This window comes from Callithrix jacchus, chromosome 4 (assembly GCF_049354715.1).
Source record: "Callithrix jacchus isolate 240 chromosome 4, calJac240_pri, whole genome shotgun sequence".
Lineage (NCBI taxonomy): Eukaryota > Metazoa > Chordata > Mammalia > Primates > Cebidae > Callithrix > Callithrix jacchus.
The window spans coordinates 140,034,657-140,058,947 of record NC_133505.1 but is presented as its reverse complement, the minus strand read 5'-3'; the positions used below and the strand labels follow the sequence as shown (position 1 = coordinate 140,058,947).

Below are 24,291 nucleotides of genomic sequence, written 5' to 3'. Positions count from 1 at the left end.
AAACTACTTGTAAAGGCAGAAAAATAAAGTATTGTCATTTGATGGCAATTTTGTTTCATATCACAGCATAGACTCCTGCCAGAATTCAATGCTATATAACTACTTACACTTTGATTTTCAGCAGACGTAGTCAAAGTTGACAACATTCTTCTGTGAATCATTAGAAAATATTTTCACTGAAAACATATTCTTGATTTAAAACATAAGTGGCCTCACTGAATTTTTTTTCTGCTCAGCAGCTTGTATCAACCTGTTTTTAACTCCCTAACTTTTTCCACCTTTCTACACCACACATCAACATCTTGATCTAGTGAACTAACCAGATAATGAATAATATCGTGTATCAGTTTCTCATAGTCATCCTCTACTTGAAAGGGAGAGAAAAATACATTGAAGTACTAGTTTAACAAAAGTAATTTCCTTCTCTTCACTTGTGCTTCATTAAGAATCATTTATATTTGCTCCAAATTAAATGGTTACAGTCAGAAAGAAGAAATTATAAAATGAAAATGCTTGGCCTGACACTGAAAATTATGTATGTATAAATTATGCCTAGAAAATCCACTAGCTAAACAGGCTGATTCCCTTTGTATGCTGACCTGAATTTAGCATGACCTGGTGTGGGCATCAGCAGAGCTGAGTCAGCACTGGTCAAAACAGGAGAGAAAAAGACCTCAGACAGGGGAAGGTACATATTTAGCTAAAAGTTGATTAACTAGGTAGTGACATTATACCTTATAGTTACTTAATTCACTTTTGTCCACATACTTTATGATTAATCTTTCAACAAACCCAACCCTCCTGCAACATGCACTGATGTATCCTGTTTCTCTTCTTTGTGCCGATATCACCAGTTTTATTTGTGGACGAGGTTTTACTAACTACAATTTTGCATTGCAAGTTGGCTATTTTTTTTCAAAGAAGCCATATTAGGACTTTCTTTAGGAAACTGGTCTTTTGCTTTCTACACGATGGCCAATTTATCAAAGAAAAGGTCCACATTCTTAGTGAAATTCTGGGCTCTACTTAGAGTCTCCTCAAAGTTTTTAGGCAACCTTCCATAGCATGCATGCAAAAGAAACAATTTTAGTAGAAGGCCTTGAAATAAAAAACACATGTCAGACTTAGAAGTTCTAACTCTTATTACTGACAATATAAACAGCCAACTGGATAAAGGCAGCATGAAAATAAGAAGAAAAAAAGTAGCAGCTGAAAAAAATCAGACTCCCTAAATGAGATGAAATTGAAACCTGTCCTGATAGTCACTCAGTTAGCAAGAGTTCAACCAACTGATAACAGCTTCAATTTGGTTGTGAAAATTCAATTTAATGAAAGTCTATTGCATAAAATTCTTTTCCCCATAAGAAAAGGAGTAAGAGTATTTAGAAAGTAAAAGACACCCAGAATACCTCAAATAAACTAGTCTCAAAACTCCCTCACCCCTACCATACACATGGACTCAATTCACAATGATTTACAAAACCAGTTTGGTTACCCCCAGGAATTGCACACATGGAAAATAAGCTTTCTTTTATTTTTCCTATATTTCTTGACTAGAAGACAAGGGCCAATCTCTTGCACTGTCCTCTCTTTTTTCCAGTTTTATCGCTTACGTTTAGTACATAATATTTAGTGGCCACTCAGTTGCTTTAACTAAATGGGTCCACAACATATGGCCATAGGGTAAAAGACACAAAAAATAATGCACTGTAAGAAACACAGTGATATGGTTTGGCTGTGTCCCCACCCAAATTTCATCTTGAATTCCCATGTGTTGTGGGAAAGACCCAGTGGGAGGTAATTGAATCATGGTGGCCAGTCTTTCCCAGGCTGTTCTTGTGATAGTGAATAAGTTTCACGAGATGTGACTGTTTCAAAAAGGGAAGTTTCCCAGTACAAACCTTTTTCTCTTGTCTGCTGTCATGTGAAACATGCCTTTCATCTTCCACCATAATTGTGGGCCTCCCTAGGCACGTGGAACTGAAGTCCATTATACCTCTTTCTTCTGCAAATTGCCTAGTCTCGGGTATGTCTTTATCAGCAGAGTGAAAACAGGCTAATACATTTGGGGATATATCACAAATGCAAATAAATGGAATCAACTCCAAAGATTTTCCAAACCCTGTTTAGAGCACTGATAATAAATCAAAAAGCAGTTATCAATATGTGAAAAGCCAACCATATCCAATATTCATCCAAGATCATTAATTCTCACTACATGAAGAAAATAACTTTTCCATAAAATAATATTCAATTTTATGAAAATCTGTATGCCCTAATATCAAGAATTTGCTAGATGGAATGAAGCTGATTGGAAATGGAATGGAAAGAGAAAAGATGCTGGACATGTAGGGATTTTGGAAACAATTTTGAAACCTCACACTGCTCTTCTTCCAGTGTCAGGAAAATGCTTTGAATTCAGAATCCTGAGCTTATTGACTCTTTCTAAGCAGCACGTACAGTCAAATGATATTGGGAAACTGACCTTGAGTTGTTTTTCTAAGGTATTGATGTGTTGTGCTTTGCTGCCTATACTCTCACGTGGATGCCCTTGTTGCAATGTTAAGTATCTAGACAGCCATGCCATGGTTCATTGTCAGAGGCCATAGAAGAGAATGCTTTTACAACCAAGTTGAGTGATTCATTCTGGCTGCTTAAAAGGCCTGCTTCACTAACATTTGCTAAGCCTCATATTTTCCAGATCTTTTTAAGTCCATGAGACATGAATTTTTAAGATACCCAGTATCCTCCTCTGATGAAAATCAGGCATCTATTGGGTAGCCAAGAGAATGTGAAAACATGGCAGGGAGTTTGGGGTTCTTGTTGTGACGGACGGCTACTGAGACCTGGAAGAAGGCATAGTCGGACAATTGTGTCATGTGCTGGTCAGTCTTGCATAAAAAGAATTAATTCTTCTAAATCCCCTTTGAAGATATACTGGTGGGTGATCCACACTACCAGTCATGTTGCATGCATGCACACACACACAGACACACCCTCTCCTCATTTTTTCTCTACACCACGGTTTCATCATCATCATCATTCTCTTTAAAACAAATACCGAGAGAAAAACCTAGGATAATAGGTTTTTAGATAACAGCACACACATAACATGATGGTTAAGCATATGTATATGTAAATGTCAGTGTCTGAGCCACAGTAGCCTGTTTTGCCTCGAATTTGATGTCAGACATGATGCTTCCCTCTAATGCCTTCAGTCTTTACTACAACAGCTGCTGCACTGAGGAGGGTGTGGTGCATCTGTCTTGGCTTCCCACCAAACCACATTAATCATTTTTCCCAGGCTCTAGCGTGATATCCAGCATCGCCATTAGTTGGGACTTTGGCTCTTCTATTTGAAGAATAATAGAAAATAGGAGAATGAGAGGAGAAATGCCAGATACAGGTGATGGGGAGGAAGGCAGCAAATTACACTGCCATGTGCATACCTACGCAACAGTCTTGTATGTTCTTCACATGTACCCCAAAACCTAAAATGCAAAAAAAAGAAAGCAAATAGGAAAATGAGGAATACAAAGGAGATAAATATTATAGGATTGCATCACTTCATGTAATAAGACTTGGTGTGTTCTTGAAAAGATATTATTTCTGAGAAGTATGGAATTTTGGCAAATTAATCACATGACAGAATGCATTAGAAGAACTTCCTATTGAAGCCAAGCCTACAAAAACAGAACAATTATTTCCTAAGTCATCTTTCCTTTCAAAGAGCTTTTTCACGTGTTGTGTTGTATTAAAGATAAAAGTGCAATGCCCATGGTAAAAGTCATCCTAAGATAGGAAAAAAAGGGCAAAGAGAGAAGAAGTGGGTTATAGAAAAGGGAAAATCCATTGATTATTACGTTTTTATTTCACAAACATTTAGTAAGGACATGATGACTTTAATTGGGATAACCATTAAATTCATTATGCACACAAGAGTTTCTTGAAAGTTTTGAATAGAGATTCCAAAGGGATGCTGGGACAGCAAGTGTAAACTGGGACTCTACTTGCAGTAAGCTGGAATACATAGTTACTCTACTTGCTATAGCAAACTTAGAGGTCTTTTTTTTTTTTTGAGACAAAGTCTTGCTCTGTCGCCCATGCTGGAGTGCAATGGCACGATCTTGGCTCACTGAAAACTCTGCCTCTCAGGTTCTAGCGATTCTCCTGTTTCAGCCTCCTGAGTAGCAGGGACTAGAGGTACATGCCACCATGCCCAGCTAATTTTTTGTATTTTTAGTAGAGAAAGGGTTTTACCATGTTGGCCAGTCTGGTCTCAAACTCCTGACCTCAAGTGATCTGCCTGCCTTGGCCTCCCAAAGTGTTGGGATTATAGGTGTGAGCCACCACACCCAGCCCAAACTTAGAGGTCTTTCTTGGATTTGATCTTGTTTACACATGATATTTAAGCCCTCTTATACAGCATACGGTAGTGAGACTAGTGTAAGTAAAGACTTGAAGAACTTGCCACTTCTCCCCCCAAAATATGAAAACTAGATCCTCATTCATTCATTCATAATATAAATATTTGTTGCACTCCTGTTATGTGGCACACACTGTGCTAGGTACCTGACCTGGATTGGAAAAAAAAAAAATCCCTAAGTGATCAAGATGCTTGAGTTGCTCATGTTAGCAGGAACAAGGAATAATTCTAGAAAACCTCAGCTATCCAGAACCTTCAAGGTATCTGGTCATTTTGGTTTAGTCAAATATTGTGTGTTGCTGAGCTATGGTCACTTTAAGCAATAGCATATTTTAAATGGGATCATTTTGTATATAAACAATTCTAAAATGTTATGATGTTAAATGTAATTTAACTTTTACTGAGAAAAATCATGGTGACCAACATTAGTGAGAATCATCACACAGTACTTAGGCATGTCAATGTCCTCCACAATTACTAAAGCATACTGGGCTTCCAGGGTTCATGCCAAAATGTCTCATGTGGCTAAGCATTTTGCATTCTTACATTTATACTTCACTATTTTTGTCTCTTTTTTGTTGTTAGACTGTCATTTGTCAATACTGTCACTATGCCTACCTGTAATAAGAGCAGCCATTTAAATTCACATAATATGGTGGCAGGTACTTTGTTAAACATTTCCATATATTCCTTCACTTAGAATTTAAAACTATGCATTCAGCAAGACACAATATTCTGAGACAGCATTTCAGAGACAGCTCTTTGAAGCCTAGATTTATCATAGGCTCTTTTTTTTTTCCTCTTTGCAATTCTCAAATATGTCTGCATGGGTGAGGCTTGCTAGACAATTGAGTTTGCCAAGTCTGTGGGGCCTTGGAAATTAATTATAATTAAAGAAAAATCATTTTTAAAATACAAGCTTATATATATATATTCTCCCAACTATTCTTATGTTGGATATTCTCTTGTTGAAAATTTAAATACTTAGAGAAAGTAGAGCTTAATTTTAGCTACATGAATTTTAAGAATATAAAGACAGTTATTTGGCACAGTAAGCATGTCCAAAAGACATCAAGTATCAGGTGATAGAAATTCATAAACACATGAACAAAGACTCCATTCATCCATTGACTTATTGGAAACCAAATGAGAATACTGTGTAGGTTGCTAAGACAACTGAAATGTGATGATTAAATGTAAGATAATAAGCAGAATCTCAGAACCTTATTTTAAATGGGATCATCAAAATTTTGAAATCTTTAAGCCCTCATCTATATTTAAGGCTGAAACTTTAAGAACACTAATTTAGAAAAAGGCTTAAGGCTTCGAGCCGCACTGGTGAAGAATATTGAAGCCTTCTGATCAGGAGAGAGCCCTAGTCTTAGAGAATGTGTGTGATGTGGCAGATAGAGATGTTTCTGGCTGGGAATCAAAACCATCTGGTAGCAGTGACAAAAGAGACAATTAGTCCAAGACATTTATTTGAAAATGGTTTATTACAATTACAAGTAAATATTTCCAAAATATGAAAATACTAGAAATAGTAGATTTTTCTAGAATATTGCTATTTCAAATTTTGAACTCTGGGCTCACTCCATTCTAGCCACACTGTCCTCCCCTTCTCTGTCACCTAAACATGCCAGACAGGCTTCTACTGAAGGGAGAACACTTCCACCTGCTCTCTGCTTGGTTCAATCATTTATTTTCTTCAAGTCTGCTAAAATACCACCCAATTGAAAACCACAACCGATTCCCCGCAACGTTCCTTATCTTTCTTTTTTTTTCTTTTGAGACGGAGTCTCACTCTGTTGCCCAGACTGGAGTGCAATGGTGTGATCTCAGCTCACTACAACCTCCGCCTTCCAGGTTCAAGCGATTCTCCTGCCTCAGCCTCCTGAGTAGCTGAGATTACAGGCCCGCACCACCACGCCTGGCTAATTTTTGTATTTTTAGTAGAGATGGGGTTTCACCAGGTTGGCCAGGCTGGTCTTGAACTCCAGGCCTTGTGATTCAGCCACCTCAGCCTCCCAAAGTGCTGGGATTGTAAACTTGAGCCACCATCCCCAGCCAATCCTCCCCTTTTTATTCATTTAGTGGATATGTATTACCTTCTAGTATACTCCTTTCCTATGTTTGCTCTTGTTTTGTTCACTGACATATCTCAACCATTTGGTGCCTGATCCAAAAGATGCCCAATAAATAGTGCCATTAAGGGCAAGTATAAGTGTTTGAATTACTGAGAGGAAAGCCATTAGATCCCCCTTTCTCTTCCCATATCAAGTTGGCCCAGCATGAAATGGACCCCAAAAGCTTCCATGTTTCTATTCACATTGAGTCTAGAACTTCTGCACTACAGACACTCTAAGTGCAAACTAAGCATTTATGAAGCTCAATAACCCCTAAGCCAACTTGGTGTATACTCAGAGACGGTCACTGCCCTCAACAGACAACATTCTAATTATCTCTGTGATGCAAAGTAGAGTCTTGTCTTAGCTCCTTAGGTCCTCTGGATAGAAGTCACTGCACAAAAACTGTTTTACATGAGGCAGTACTCTGACCAAATTAATTCGAAGCAGCTAACAGTCTCCAGAAGGACAGTTTTATACTGTTAACCACAAAGATTTCTGAGCTCGGTTTACTGTAGGAGAGGCAGAGAAGGAACACAGCCATTTTCTGGAATTAATCACTAATGGGGAAGTCAGGCATTTTCTCATCTCTAAAGAATAATGCAAGCTCTCAGAAAGAAGAGGCCAGATCCTTACCCCTGCCACTATGCCTATTTCAGGCCAAATTTCTTATTTCATGCTTTATATGCATGTATTTGTCTTAAATCAAAAGAAATAAGTATCCATTGTAGAAAATTTGGAAAATGTGTTTAAACTATGGAAGAAATAGTGTGTAATGCCTCCCCAAATAACCACAATTTGCTAAATGTCTTTCCAGCCTTTTAAGTAAGTCTCATGGCTGGTCTCCCTGCCTCCAAGCACCTGCTTCACGGTCGATCTGTCATAACCAGCACAATTTTAATTATATCATTACCTGACATTGGTGAGCTCTTAATACCTGTAAGAGAGCTTGCCAAGTTTCAAATCTGGGCTCTAGGTTATTGATTGCTGATTGTCTTTCTGCAGGTATGTTTGAACATTGTTTTGTTTTGTTTTTAAAAAGCAGAAACCTAGACACTAATTTTGGCAAAATTGAGATCATTAGTCAGATAATTATCTAACAACTCTAAGCACAAGAAATTGAGAAATCAATTTGCATTTGAATCGGTATTTGAGAGTGAAGAGAAGACTGAGTCTGTTGAATAGGAACTGGTCAGCTTAGGGATGGGTATAGGGAGGCCAAAAATTGGTACAAAAGTTTACATAAAGAGCAAACTGAGCTCCTCTTACTTTGCAATTTGGCTGCCACTCCACTTAAAGGTCTGTCTCCAGCAATCTCTACTTTCAGATCACGGTTTGTAGATGCCTGACCTGTGAAATCAAGCTCTAGGTTTCTATACTAGTGAAATGAACAGCCATTGAGTTGTCTCTAATTAGGAAATTGGGGAGTGTGTTTTCAGTTTCCTTGATATATGCTAGTTTATATAGGCCAGATTATAAAGTGAAAGATAAAAGAGGGGTAGGTGCTGGATAAAACCAGCATGTTAAAACTGTCCTTGGAAGGGAAAGGCTAGAAAGTGGAGGGCACTTGTGAGTTATCTACCCAACATCCTTTGCTTGAAAGCTCCTCCTACCCCAATTCATAGGCTCCCAGAGGCAGCTCCTGAAAGTCACATTTCTTTTTGGTGACCCTACCTCTCTGATAACATTCCCTTTCCTAGAAATCTGGAACCAAGATAAAGAAAAAGAGAGGAATCTATTATCTGAGTGGCTAAAGAGGTCAAATGTAGAAAATCAGGAGCAGTGTCACATGGGCATTTTTCTCTTGTTCTGGGGCCTGGAGATAAACAAGGCCAATCAAATAGAAACAGTGAAGCAAAGGGGACAGAGATGAACAAGAGATGAACAGAGAGACAACTTGTGTCTTCTAAGGTTCAGCAAGCCCTCTCTTCCCAAGTTCTTAAGAAATTAATCCTTTGTTTAAACACAAATCAACAAAATAATAGATACTAAAACTCCTATTTTCTGCTCCAACTGACTGACAACAGTAGCTGCGACCACTAAGAGTCCTAATCAAAGCAAATGGCAATCTAAGCCAGTCACAAGCTGTGCTAGCTTACCCATTTTCTAATCTCATATACTATTTCTTCACACAAATCAAGTGGGAAGGCTCGCCATCCAAAAACCGTACCTTTCAATTTCAGCTCCTGGTCTTTTTTATTTTTCTTTTTGCCTCACTGTGAGTTCTCTTTCTTCATTTCTTCAAAATGTATCTATTCTTTGACATTCAGCTATAGCCCCCTAATCTTCCATGAAACCCTTCCTAACCACACTAACCCCCAGTGCTCAAACTGAACTCTATCCCTCTAAGAAAATGAACTCATCTGTAGAACTTACCAGATAAGTATTACCTAAAAATAGATACCTTCAGGTGGCCACAGAGTTCACATGTACATGGTTTTACTCTGTAATAAATGTAAGAAATGGAGACAGCAGGGGAGATGGAAAAACATACCTATGTAACTGGTATACATTTTTTCCTAGAATGTTCTGGGACTCATGTTAGAGCCATGCACTGTTACATCAGTTTGGAACTATAGGCAAAATACAAAATAAGACTCAAGCAACATCTAAGATAGCAAAATAAGGGAAGTAGGGCTGGATGCAGTGGCTCACACCTGTAATCCCAGCACTTTGGGAGGCCAAGGTGGGAGGATCACTTGAGGTGAGGAGCTCAAGACCAGCCTGGCCAGCATGGCAAAACCCCATCTCAACTAAAAAGACAAAAATTAGCCAGGTGTGATGGCAGGGGCACCTGTAGACCCAACTACTCAGGAGGCTGAGGCAGGAGAATCGCTTGAACCCAGGAAGTGGAGGTTGCAGTGAGCCGGGATTCTGCCACAGCACTCCAGCTTTGATGACAGAGCAAGAGTCTGTCTAAAAAAAAAATACAACAACAACAACAAAAAAAAACGAATAAAGGAACTAGGAGGGTGGACAGGTAGACAACAGGTAGCCCAGAGAATCCTTGACCCTTTGTGGGCAGTAATTAAGCACAAATAGTATATTTTCACATTTTCACTTCCTGCACAAATAAATTTTTAAGGTTATCTGCTCATGCTTCTGTATATACTCTGTCTACTGAATACTGCCTGACCCATTAATCAACAGGGCAATACCACATGGAAAGTGTCATTAAGAAAGGCTCTCTGTCAGGGTTGGCAGAACAGAAAGGCAGGTTCCAGACCAAGTAAGCCATGTGAGGACCTATTGCATTCACTGAGAGGTGAGGTGGCAAGATTCTGAATTTTCATAGTGGCAGCGAGAAGAGGCAGGATATAGAGATTCAGAAAACATACCAGAGGAAAATTCAGAAAACATGGTTTCATAGGAAATTGGAGGGCTATAGCTGAATGTCAACTTGATGACCACCAGGATTAGGAAAGGGAGCAAGAAGTCAGAGATTGCTGAAAGGTTCTGAGACAGAGCAACTGAGAGAATTATTTATCACTAGAAAAGAAATATCCTGGGGAAAGAAATATAATTATGATTTTTCACAAGTGGAGCTGAGATGGCAGAGAGAAATCCCTAATGAAATTACACTAGGGATTTGTGGTTAAAAGAGATATTCCAGGAGCAATTGCAAGCCAGGTTAGTGCATTTGGAAGTTATTCACTAATTTAACAGATACGTACTGGGGACCTGCTATGTGCTAGGCCCTGTGCTGTATACTAATGAGGCAATGGTGAACAAAGGCAGATATGATCTCTAACCTCCTAGAGCTTATAGTGAATTGAGGAGGCACTTACCAAATGCAGAATCTCTGAAGGAAAATAACATGGTACTCTGTGGCCATATGATGGTGGGGCTGGACTAGTCGGCTGGTTAGGGAAGGCTTCCTTAAAGAAGAAGCACTGAGCCTCTTTAGCAGTTTGGCTGCCACTCCACTTAAAGGTCTGTCTCTAGCAATCTCTACTTTCAGATCATAGTTTGTAGATGCCTGACCTGCGAAATCAAGCTCTAGGTTTCTATACTAGTGAAATGAATAACCATTGAGTTGTCTCTAATTAGAGAAGGGAGGAGTACTGCAACAGGTGCAAAATATCTGGAAGATGATTTGAAATGAAGTAGGTGAGCAAAAAAGGGAGGGGAAAGGAGAAACTGAAAGGGAAGGACAGTCCCAGCCTCTGTGGAGGGAGGAGGGTAGCACTGGTGAATGCTGACCTCCTAACATGAAGCAGCTCTTTCACACTGAGGATGGAATAGAAGGAAGTGGGCAGAGCATGCTAGGCACTGTGGGCCACATCAAGAAGTTGTAAACTGAGATTATACATGAAAAAGTAGGAAATGAAAGAAAAACAAAAACATCAAAAATAAAACCTAGGGAGCTGAAGACAGCGTGGCAAAGGTTAAATAAACACAGCATGAATGAAGAAATGCCAAGAGTGAGGCCTTTCCTCCTTTGGTTGTAGCCTGTCCTATTTCCTTAATGGGTTTTAGGATGAATCTTCTTAAATTTAAACCCATAATAAGCAACTATTCTTCGAGCAACAGTGAGAAGGGATCTTTCACATGTACTATTTTATTCTCATTTGCTCTTTCATTTAATCTTAGAAAATGATGAAATCTACAGGGGAAGTGCACAAAGAAGTCAACAGCAAATAACACTCAGCTACACTGGCTAATAAGGATAAGTTACCAGGAGTCCCCAGTGAGCTACTGGAAAGGCCAATTGGAGACATATGTAATAAGGCATTTAGGAAACAATAGTCTAGGTTTTGAGACTGCTTTTTACATCTTCTATTAACACTGAAGTAAGGGATTTGGCAGACACCACAGACAATTATCTGAGAAATCAGCACAGGATGCCACCGCGAACAAAGGATCAAGATAGGCCAGCTATTGAAGACACAACAGCCAAACAGAGCACATCATTCACCCTCATTCACAGACCCATCTGCATCCACATCTGCAGGAATCTGCCAGCACACCCCAGAAAATATAAAACAATTCAGAAAATCTCGAGTGAATGCCAGCCAAAATGAAGAAAAGACTAGAGAAGCATCCACATGAGGCCAGACTTTGAAACAAGACAAAACACTTTCCAAATTGGGAAAGAAAAGGATTAAGGTATAATATGACTCAGGTTAAATAAATGACATGAGAATTAAATCACACTCTAGAATACTTATCTATTAGAATATCTATCATTTTCAAGGAAAGTATGCCTTATAATTTGAAAGAGGTAGTTTTTAATACTTAAAGGAATTAGTCATTACTTTGCATTGTGATTAGTAATTTCTATGTTCATTAGTCAAAAAGATAATATATGATAATAATTTAATTAAGTCCCATAAATGGTTACCTAATTCTGTGGATTGTACAACTATTTCGTGCTACTGAATGAATCTAAGTTATTTAGAACAATATCCCTAAATTTTCAAGTTTAAGAAAAATGCAAACTGGCAGTAATGATTTTTGATACTTCTTGGAGACAGAATATTGGGCTAGCTGGACCTCTGATTTGACATAGTGAAATACTATGCATGTTTCACAAAGGGGCCCTCAGCTTTCCCCGCTATGAAGACAACACAGCATTTAATTTTGAGGCAGGTAATTATATCTAGATAAACATTTCAGTCTTCTGGAAGCATTGCAATAATTATTTTACAAGCAAATAAGTATGTATAATTTAACACATTAAACATTATTAAATCACAACTGTCGACAGAAGATGAACTGGGAATTTCATTTTTTTAAACTGTTACATGTAGACAACGAATACATAAACTCCATGAGGCTCACTTAAATATTACATATTAAACTGAAACTAATTCCAATGCTTCTTTAAAAACTGGAAAGTCATTTTGCCTTTCTCTTAATAATTGGAAAGTTAGTAAAGGCTAGGGCAAGAAGAGACACAGGCTGAGGACTCTGCTAATTTCAGGTAATCATTAAGTTCTCAGCAAACTCAATTTCTTTAACTTACGAAGTTGAGAAGAGTCAATCTTCCCCACTACCCACAGAATCTTTTGTTACCTCCATGTGGAAAAACTATCATCTTAGCTCATACATACCATAAGTTCTTCCTATATTTTAAGATCCTCCTTAGATCTCCTTACTTCATTCTACTGGCGACACCGTGGCCAGGATGAAACAAAGCAGCGGGGGACAAGAACTGGCTTACTTCCTGTTAAGTCACTTCACAGCCCAATTTATATTTCCATTCACTCCCTAATTAACAAGTATAAAATAAAAATTTCCTATTTTGAGTTTTATTTCTTTCCTATGTCTTTGATCTCTTCTTAGTGAAACTGCTAGTCAGTGACCCAAGAGAGAAAAAGCAAAGAGAAACAGAAACAGAAATTCAACAGAGAAATCTTTGTGTGTTATAGGCACTACTTTAACACAGAGACACTCTGAGATATTTGCAAAGTATACAATTCAAAAATGAGATAAATTATTTCCTCCCCTCATTATCAGAAATAAAAGGGACTGAAAGTAGAGGAGTTTAAAAAATAAGATTCATGGAAACTTCTGCTGTAAAATTCATTTGTCCAGGAGCTTTTACATTAAATAAAAACCATGTATGTTCAGTGATGACTCAAATGGGACGCAAATCGACACAAATAAATTCACCATGAATACAGAAAAAACATCAATGCAAAATATCATTTATGTTTTAAGACGGTCTATCTAGTAACAAACTTAATTTTAGGGTAAGGATATAAATTTTGTTTTTCTCATGAACTCATTTTATGGTTAAAGTCCAACAAGAGTATATCCTGGACATGGTTAGCAACACAGAGGAAAGGAGAAAAAGAAAAACATTTCAGGAATGTCAGATTTTACATAAAGCACATCATATCCCTTTCCATATGACATCAAGTTTAGTAGCTTCAGGAATCAGAGAAAAAAATACTGTCCCTGATGTCTGGCTTTTAGTATATAAAGGTAATGTTATTTCAGAAAAGATAGTTTGGTGCCTTAGTTATACTCCATGGGTTTATAAATTCTCTTTTTCCCAATCTGCCAGTTACATCTGCAGCCCAAGCATTTCTTCCCAAAATAATGAAGGACAAATAAGAAAAAGAATTTGCTGATACACATATGTCACTTCAAGAATTCTCTTGACAAAGTCTCCACGCCCAATTTAATTACTTCCCTACTATAAAAACACTTTCCATCTGCATTTATTCTAATCATTTCAAATGCAAAACGAACATACTATAAAGCTAACTAAATAAAATGAATGATATTAGCTTTAGGTTCCAAGTGAGGCAGCATTTTTTAGGCAGTAGGTCTCCAGCTCACATTTTATGTGAATACAGTATTTCATTTTGTGATCAATTCTTTCCTTGATATTTGTTTAGAATAAAATTACCTAGCCCCAGGCTTTAAAGCTTTAAATCTCAGTCTGAATCTCTCTCTGTCTCTCTCTTTCTGTTTCTCTCTCTCTCTTTCATACACACACACATACACACACATACAGAGAGAGAGAGAGAAAGATATAAGAAAGAAAATATATATGTTTGTGGTACTTAATGAGTAAAAAAGAATGTACCCATATATGTATGTTTAAAGCAATGCTGCCTAGTGTCTACATTAGAGACATTTTTCTTGTTTGGTTGTCTTTTGTTTTGTTTTTTGACAGGTTATAAAAACTGAACCTCAGTATATGCATATAACAAATGCTATTTTAAGCACTCCTTGATGTATTCACTATTCAGTAAATTCTCAAATCCTTTTTGTGCAGAGTGCTCTTCAGTATATCTTTATTCTTTCCTTGGTGTTCCATCAATACATTAACTAAGTGCCAGTTCTGGCACTCTTAGACCTAATATTAGTGTGTAATTACAGGATTCAAGAATAGTCACATTTTTATGCTACTAATAGATATTGAGAAGAAAGTGGAGATTGGCCCTTGTATCACAGGTCAGGAGAGGAGACCAGTCACTATCAAAATACCTGAACCAATAAATGACTCTAGGTCTTCTGGAAGGTCTTTCCATCTCACATTTTTAGAAAAATTATTTTATCTGTTTGCTTGTTTTTGATATCACCAAGTTATAAAGTTCTTAGAAACGGATTTGCCTGATTTTACCCATGTATATTATAGATGAGGAAACTTTAAGCAGCAGCTAATCCATGGCAATTAACTGCTGATTTCCAGGAACTCTGGCTAGTTTTCAATTTACAGACATTTATTATTAAATGACAAATAAATTTTAAAAGGCTTTAAAAATAACCATTATTATTCTTAAAAATAAAATTGTATATTTAAGGCCACGTGGGATGGGATTTTCTAGATAAAAAAGAATGATCTAATTCCAAGTTTAAACACAATGAGCTCTGAACTCTTTCTATTTCTTCTCCAACTTACTGATACCAGCTATGAACAATGAATCAGTTTGATTCCTTTCCATGAGGAAAGAAATCAAAAACTTAAAACTGATTTAAGCATAGTTTTATCTGTACAAAAATCCTGAGTGGCCTCAAGCCTAAAAAATTTTGATATGAAATATTAATAATAAGGATGATTATATTGCTCTGTTTTTCCTAATTCCCAAGATCAACTGCTTGCAAAAATTATCTATTTACGTATACCATCCTTACAAAGCAAGTCATAAGTAGGTCACTCACATAGGTCAGCAAATACTTAGGAAGAGAGATGACTCCAAGGAATAGATCCCCAGCCTTCTCTTCTCTTTGCATATCCTAGAACTACTCTGCTTTGTAGGGTAAAATTTAATGGTTCATCCATTTCCTAATGCTCCAGTAATCTAAAATCAGTTAGTTCCATTTTGATAGCAAACTACACAGAACAAAAATCAAAGATCAAAAATCCAATATCATATCATATGCTCTTCATGATCCAAAGGGAAAAACTATATACGATCATTTAAATATAATATGTACAGGAATCAATTATAGGAACATCATACTGCCTAAAACAAAGCAAGAGTTACTCAAACTATAAGCGGACTATAAATAAGATATACTTACTCTACAAAAAGAAAAACACAGTGGCCATTAACATGTTACCTAGATCTGCAATGTGCTGGTGTACCAAGAAAATCACTACATGCATCACATGCCAGAGTGAGTAGGATAAAAGAAACCAAGACCCATCTCTCAATTGAATACAAATTTCCTAATGTAACACGTTAAGTCATATCACTCAACATAGTAAGGACATGTGTTGTTTATTGTCATAGTATTTACAATACGTTTGCTTATCCTTTTAAAATTGCAGCCTGGATTTTGAAATGAAAGCAATGAAAATGTGTAGGTCTGAAAAAAAGTCTGTTGCAGCTGGTTCAACCACAAACAACTAAATGGTGCTAAATTCCTATACGAAGTGGTCTGACCACTTTAATTCATCATTTCCACAGGCTCCAAATAACCAAAAAGAGAATGCCAAGTTAACTGAGTTTTCTAATTTGATAACATTCTCAAAATGTAGCAATGTTTCATTGCAAAGAAAATATATATATATATATATTACATATATATATTGTAAACACAAATTTGACTGTTATTCAGTGTCTGGCATAATTTTAGATTCAAAACATTATAAAAAGAGATTAGAACAAAAAAAATTAAGATTAACTTAACGCCAAGGGATTTTTTTTCATGTATTTCTAGAGCTATCTCTACTATTCTTCCTTAAAACTGACTTCAATCAGTCCTTTTTACTAATATTATGATCAGTAGTACGCTAGCCAGCATGATACACAATTTCCATAAGGATTAGTTCTTCAAGAAGCTCAACATTTCAAATCACAGTTGTGTCTCACGTATAACATCTTACTAGTGCTCCAAAACTGCAATTCTCCTTAGAGGAGTCTTGGTCTTTATTTTACTGTACCTGGAATTCTGAGGTTCTGAAACATCTGACTCTGTGCACGTTTTCTTTATCTGTAAGAAAAGAGTACTAGTTATTCTCATATGAAAGTACAACTTCCTCATTCAGGTTCACACACTTGTTAAAATCGATATAGCTCTGTTCACTAAGTTCTCTATAAAATACCCCACACACTTTACAGCAGCAGCAAACAGTACTAAATAGTGTATTTCATTATTATACCATGAGCAGCTGCCAAATACACTTCCCTGGACTCCATTAGTATGTAAAATGTTCAGCTGAAATAACTGGGGACAAGCCTAACTAGGAACAAAGAAACCAAAGAACCAGGTTTCCCGCTTAGGAACTAGAAAGCTATACTGTTCTCAATCCACTAAGAAATGTTTTTCCAATTGATACTGCTTCTCTCTCCTACTAAAAGCACATAATAATAAACACCAGGTTCTGGGGCAAAGCACAGCCTTAACTAAAATGTTCATACATTAATTTTCATTTTCTCAGCCTAGTGGCTGTATGTTTTATATCTGTCTCAACGTATCAATTAAGTTTAGCACTGCTTCACACATATATTTTCAGTATGTCTTGCAGACTATATTTCAACTTTGTGGTTTTTAACTCACAGAGGTAATGGATGAGAAAAAGTCATACTTCTAGGGCATGCTATCTATTTCTGGACAAAAGTATGTGGTACATCCTCTACAAGATGGTAAATCCATAGCTTTTCACAATTTCACTTTAAGCACATATACCTATTATTATTGAGTCTGATTATTAAGGTCTTAAAAGTATATGCAGAGTAGACTAAACTTCAAAAATCTTTTGGTTAATATGAAAATGTACAATATACATTTACAAGCTCACTATTTCTGGGTGTTCATATTTCAATAACCTACTTATGCAACCTATGGAATCCAAGAAGTTTTACTTCCAATACATGGTATGGAAGCAAAATAAATTCTACTGAATATATACCATGGGGAACGCTTGTGCAATGTGAATTGCAATATGAACACTACCACTTAAAATTAAGTCAAGCTTTGAAGATACAGCATTGTCTTACCAACTCATAAAGTAATTTTTTCCTCCTCTGTCCCAGAAGAATGCTTAAAAACACAAACCACAAAAAACCCTACATTTTCAAAAATCCATGTCTTTTGCTTTTAATATAAAGTCTAGACATTTTATAATCTGGGAAATCAATTATTTTCTTGATTAACACTGTAGTCTCTTTTGTATCTTGTGTATACACTTTATACAATATGAAAATAAAGCTGACTAGCAAAGAGATTGTCATCCTGTCTTATTATGTAATGTCTTCTATGTCCTTAACATGGTAATCGGCACCATGAAATGGTAGGGCAAAAAAAAAAAAAAAAAAGGTTTGAGAGAGAGAAGAGGAGAAGGAAAAGGAGAAAGGTAGAGGAGGATGAGGAGGGGACAAGGGGGAAAAGGAGGAGAAGAGGAAGAAAAGGAAAAAGAGAAAGAAGAGGAGGAGAAGAAAAAGGGGAAGAAAGATGGAGGAAGGAAAAGGAAGGAAGGAGGGAAGGAAGGAAAGAAGGAAGGAAGGAGGGAGGGAGAGAGGGAAGAAGAGGATAAGGAGGAAGAGGAATAAGAAGTAGCAGGAGAAAAGGGGAAAGGGTGTGTGAGGGGGGAAATACTTTTTTAAAATGTAAACATAAAATTCAATCCAAAACCTTCAAGTCTTATTGTCCATTAAATTTGTCTGAGGAAAACAAGAATTAAAAGGAAAGTGTTTTCCACTGGTTCTAACCTATGATTTATCACCAAAAAAACTATATGAACTGCCCAATGAATACACAGAAATTATCCCCAGGTGAATGCCATTTTCTCAAGACCATGATGACTGGACCTTGGGACTGGCTGAGGAAGCTCCAGACCACCACAAACTAGACATAGGCTCTCTACTGAAAGTCAGAGCCAGACAAGCTTCCTATCATGTCACTTTTTTTAGTCTTTAACACCCACAGCTTTCCAAAGCATAATTACCCCAAATAACTTACCAGAAAGTTCTGCTTGTTTTAATTTATTCTCAAAGTACGAACAGTGAAGGCAGAGAACGCATCTACAGGGTTTTTGCTATCTAGTACCCAGAGTCCCAAACTTGTAACTAATGGTTAATAGGCATGTGATGAAAGAATGAATTAGAAATTCTTTTAGATATTAGAATAACCATTAATCAAAGTGGTTATTTTCAGGGGTTCCATTCGTTTGTTCACAGTCAAATGAGAGAAGAATATTTAGGATACCATGACTACCCTAGGGGAAGTCTATTTAAAGAATTGTGAGTATTCATAGAACGAACTAAGCCAGCCAAAGACAGATGGAGAAGGCAATGAAAAAAGAGAGTTCTGAACTGAGTCTTCAAAGACTAAATGTGGAAAATGGTAGGTATTTCAGTGTCAAGAAGTTGGCCGGAGCCCTTATATAAGGTCAAGAATTTGGAATTTAACCTTTGATCAGTGAAGACCATTGAAAGGTTTTAAGAAACAAACTGGGTAGAGATGCTATAGAAGCTTCTCTATATGCGGAAGGAGAGCGAGGTGACGGCTGAAAGTCGGGAAAAGCCTAATGCAACAAGAGGTATAGTAGGCGTTGGATGAAGGGAGAGATGGCATTGATCTGGTACATCATTACATCTCCAGCCCTGAGTAGGTGTTCCCCAAATGCTACTTTCAACCATTCAATCTTCAATCTGTCAGTGAGAGATGGTGAAGACCCAAATTAAGACAGGAGCCATGGGGTGAATTGAGAGGGTTTTTTTGACAAACACTTCTGAGATAGAATTGACAGAATAGTGTAACTGATTTAAATATTAAATAGAATATTGTCAGATCTTTTGACATGTATTTGTAAAGAAATTTTAGATATACCAAAGGAAAAAAAAAGGTTATTTTATGACATCCTCAAATTACTTCAAAACCTTATCTTATTTCTGAATTAAGGTAGAGAAGTTAAAGGAATTATTAAGAAATGTATTTCTAGTGTTTTGATCATGGAATTTGAGGTAATGGATAGTTTTACCTAATTTGAACACACTCTTCCATTTGAGAGATCACTGGAACTTCATTAAATGGCAACTGCTGAACTATATATGATATACAAGAAAGGATATTCTTACAAAACATATGGAATTTTCTGTCTTCAATGACTATCAATTTAGGCAGAAGTGCAGTAGCTATTAATAGGAGCAATCATGGTACACTACAGTCTCAAACTCCTCGGTGTAAGCTGTCCTCCTGTCTCAGCCTTGCATGTAACTGGGTCTACAGGCATGCTCCATCACCCCAGGCTTACTTTTGAATTTGTTTTGAATAAAGTGAAAAACAAGCAGGCCAAGAAATGAGTCAGAATTTCATGCCAAAAAGTTAAATTCAAATCCTATTTTTCATAAGACACACAAGGGGGTGGGCAAATACATAAATGTGGAAAATTGTTCCATAGAAATACACACACACACACAAATGTATACACACACACACACCCCAACAGAGAAAGGATAAATAATGTAAATGGATGTAACTAGCTGCAATGAAGTGAATTTTAACCTATGCAATATCTCTTCAGAGAAATTATAAAAGTACAAAAAAATTCAAAGCCCCATGAAAAAGTTAAATGTTTAACTATTTTAAGAAAAGTGTTAGTGTTCAATGAGAACACTAACATCAAAATGCTAAATTTTTTAGATGAAGGAATGAATGAATAATAGCTAAATTTTTGAATGATTATTACACACCAGGCACGTTGCTTAGGTACATATGAGTTTCCCCCCAGTTCCCATACAGTAACACTGAGAAGGAGAAAGATTAACCTGCAAGCAAGATATGTAGCAAATTTCAAATCCAGATCTGTGAGGGCATTTTAACCAGTACCTATGAAGAACCTAAAATTCATAAATATATGAATTAAAATGTTCAAAATGAAGATCAAAACACCTTAACATTAAAAAATTTGCTTTCAATTACATCACAATAATTATTGCCATTTATTTATTTATTTATTTATTTTGAGATGGAGTTTTGCTCTTGTTGCCCAGGCTAGAGTGGAATGATGTGATTTGGGCTTCACCGTTACCTCCACCTCCCGGGTTCAAGTGGTTCTCCTGCCTCAGCCTCCTGAGTAGCTGGGATTACAAGCCTCCTCCACCATGCCCAGCTAATTTTGTATTTTTAGTAAAGACAGGGTTTCTCCATGTTGGTCAGGCTGGTCTGAAACTCCCGACCTCAGGTGATCTGCCTGCCTTGGCCTCCCAAAGTGCTGGGATTACAGGTGTGAGCCATCACCCGGGTCTTACTGCCATTTATTAAGCAAATATTCATTTCCACTCACTTTGCTAGATTTTATATATATATATACATATATATATATATATGTATATATATATATATACACATATAGATATCTATATGTGTATATATATATATAAAATCTCATTTAATGCATGAAGACAGGTATGATTAATAAAAATCCTACCCTCATAAATGAGAAAACTAAGGTGCAAAGAGGTTCAGCAACTTGCCTAATATCCCACAGCTAGCACTAGCAAGGCTGGAATTCGAACTCAAGGCCACACATCAAGCCTTTTATTCTCTCCTATGCTACATTTGCCAGTTGTTTTTATTAGTTTACTTTATTCCTTTTGAAAAATCTCACTTTATTGAGGTATGATTGAAATACAAAAAGGTACATCTATTTAATGAATACCACTTGATGATTTTGAGATAAGAATGCACCTGTGAAACTATCACAGTAATCTATGCTGCGAACATATCTATTGCTTCCAAAAGTTTCCTCCCAGGTTGTGTGTGTGTGTGTGTGTGTGTGTGTACATAATATAAATCCACTCTCTTGGTGAAATCTGAAGTACACAATATTAGTGCCTATATTGTTGCTATAGGTACTATTCTGTACAGTAGATTTCTGGGAACTACCCACCTTGTATAAATAAAACTTTGCATCCTTGACAAATATCTCCCATTTAAAACTAAGCATGGAAATTAAAGTTCTGTGAAACAATTCTCAAAGAAGAACCTACTAGTTCCTTTTATAATACATCAGTCATTAAAGGAATCTTTTAAACTGGACTACCGAAGTAACCAGTTTTTACCAAGCACTAATAACATTTAAACTCCATGTGAGCAAAATAAATAGTAGTTTTGAAAAAATTATCCAGATATATCTAGCATCTACTGCTACTACCCCAAAAACAGAAAGAAAAAAAAAAAGAATCTAATGTGAAAACGACTTCTGGGTTGTGTCTTTTTCTGTCCAAAATATCAAGATTTGCTCATTCAGCAAGGCTTTACTGAATGCCTGAGATATCCGAGGCTGTGCTCCAGCCACAGAGATGAACTAGACGTAAGCAGTTTGACACGGGCCACTAACCACACGTGGCTATTTAGAGCTGGAAATGTGGCTGAACTGAACTGAGATGTGCTGTTAGTGTAAAAAGCATAACGGATTTCAAAGTCTTACTTTGAAAAAAAAAAAGAAGTAGAATATCTTAGTAGTTTTGATATTGGGAGTGAAATGATATTTGGGGTATACCATGTTAAATAAAAATAATTTTCTCTGTTGATTCTCTTCAAGTGTAACTACTAGAAAATTTAAAATACGCATAGGATTTGTGTCATTTGTCTATTGAACAGCACTAATCTAGACCAGCAAACACCTGCCTGCCCTGATCATGCATTCTAGTGGAGAATACATACAAGAAATAAGTAAACGGGTAAACAAAGAATACAATGCCAGCAGTGGTAACTGCTGAGAAGAAAACAAAGCAGAATAAAGGAGTAGCGAGGATTAGTCAATATTATTACATTAGTCAGACAATTATTTTTAAATATCATTTCTCTTATTACACAATCCTGTGCATCTCTTATTTCACAATACTATTCACCCTTCAAGTATTTTTAGGTTGCATTTAAGTGAGTAACATAAAGTACACTTCACAATAAATTATAAATAATATGGCATTTGGTATTGAGAATAATTAATACTTTCAATATCTGGAAAATACATGAAGAAAATACCACAATTTCTAGAATCTTTTGAATTATGACTATTACATTCATATATAAAAATTAACCTTAATATTGCTAATGTTTCCAAGCCACTAGGTGCTTTGAGAAGCTCACAATCTTTTGAGGAGAAACAGAATTAACTCATAAAAAAGTTTACAAACAAGAGCAAGGTTCTTTTATTATATCTGGCATCAGCCGGGCATGGCAACTCACCCCTGTAATCCCATGATTTTGGGAGATAGAGATGGGTGGATCACCTGAGGTCAGGAGTTCGAGACCAGCTAGAGCAAGATGGTGGAACCCCATCTCTACAAAAAATACAAAAATCAGCCAGTCATGGTGGCGGGCACCTGTAATCCCAGCTACTCAGGAGGCTGAGGATGAAGAATCACTTGAATACAGGAGGCAGAGTTTGCAGTGAGCCAAGATCGCTCCACTGCACTCCAGTCTGGGCAACAGAGCAAGACTCCTACTCAAAAATAATAATAAAATAAAATAAAAATAAAAAATTATATCTAGCATCTTCTAAAAAAGCTGGACTCAATTATCCCAATTATTTTCTAGTTAATCGTTCTGCTTGCAAATCCTGAAACATTAATGAGAATAAAATAATGTAAGAAGACATTTTCAAAAGATCTCTTTTGAAACTTCATTTTGTTTTGAAATGAGCATGAATAACTGAATCTTAAGACATACTGATAACAAAAGATAGATTCAGCAACTATAAATCCTAGATAAAAGTTTCACAAATGAAAGTTTGCTGATGTAATGAATAATTTATTAATACATATTCTTATGGGTGGTAAGACTATTTCTTCAATGAATTGTGTAGGAAATATAATGTAAATTATATTAAATGCATATTGCTTAAGGAAAACTTGGATAAGCAGATATAAAAATAATAATTTTTCCAAAAATGGAGATAATATTACAGATTATTCCATGCCAAACTCTTTGTAAACATAGAAAATGATACAGAATTGCTGTCAACAACAATTTAGACTTGTCAGCTTTGTTGGCATTTCAAATGTGAATACTCTAAGATGTGAATCTAACTGAATAAATGATACTCATTTTTAAAAAGTTGTAGTATATTAATGTGTAGAACCTTGTATGAATGTATATAAAATAAATTTTATGACTGGGTTGAATAAAATTGTTGTAAATTATTGCCTGATAAAGCAAAATGGTATCTGACTTTATTTACCTTTTAGCTTCTAATTTAGTGAAAATATTTATTGACATATCCAAGGCTATGTGATGGTTTTCATATTTTCTAATACTTACAAGTTGTTTGTATTTGAATTTTAAATTAAAGTGGATTTTATAAGTATTTTACATAATTATTCCAGCTCTATTCTAGGAATATCAATCATGTTCTTATTTAATGCATCTCAGTTGATTGGCCCTTATTACATTATTTTAAAAAAAATGATAACCAATTGATACACAGAGTTTAATGGGCTGCTTTAGATCATTCTGGCTTCTAGTTAGTAGCATTTAATACATACGAATTAAAATATATCCTTTCCTATTACATATGTCCTTTCCTAATACATCCCTCCGGAATGTATGAAGGAACATAGGAAAATATAAAAGTAGGTCTATTAATTAATTTAAAAATTGTGTCCTAATGTAATAGATAAAATATTCAAACATACAATTTTTACAATATAGGCTTTTACCAAAATTATTTCAATGTTTATTTACTTACAGTTGTGAGAGAAAACACATGCTCATTTCCTAAATATAATATTTACAAGTTAATACCATTCAAAGACTTCACATAAGATGTACACTTTACTGTGATTACCTGATTATCTTTGGATCCAAGTATATACAATTTATGTT

General features: G+C 36.1%; 1 protein-coding gene across 17 annotated transcripts in view; it reads right to left on the bottom strand.

The window, feature by feature from the left end:
- Positions 1–24,291, bottom strand: part of EYA4 (EYA transcriptional coactivator and phosphatase 4) — a 282,025-nt gene that overhangs the window by 125,992 nt on the left and 131,742 nt on the right. For all 17 annotated transcript variants that reach the window (XM_078370801.1, XM_078370804.1, XM_078370803.1 and 14 more), the window contains one exon: positions 16,403–16,452. In XM_078370801.1, coding sequence (XP_078226927.1) covers positions 16,403–16,452 — 50 coding nt within the window. The remainder of the gene's footprint in view (positions 1–16,402; positions 16,453–24,291) is intronic.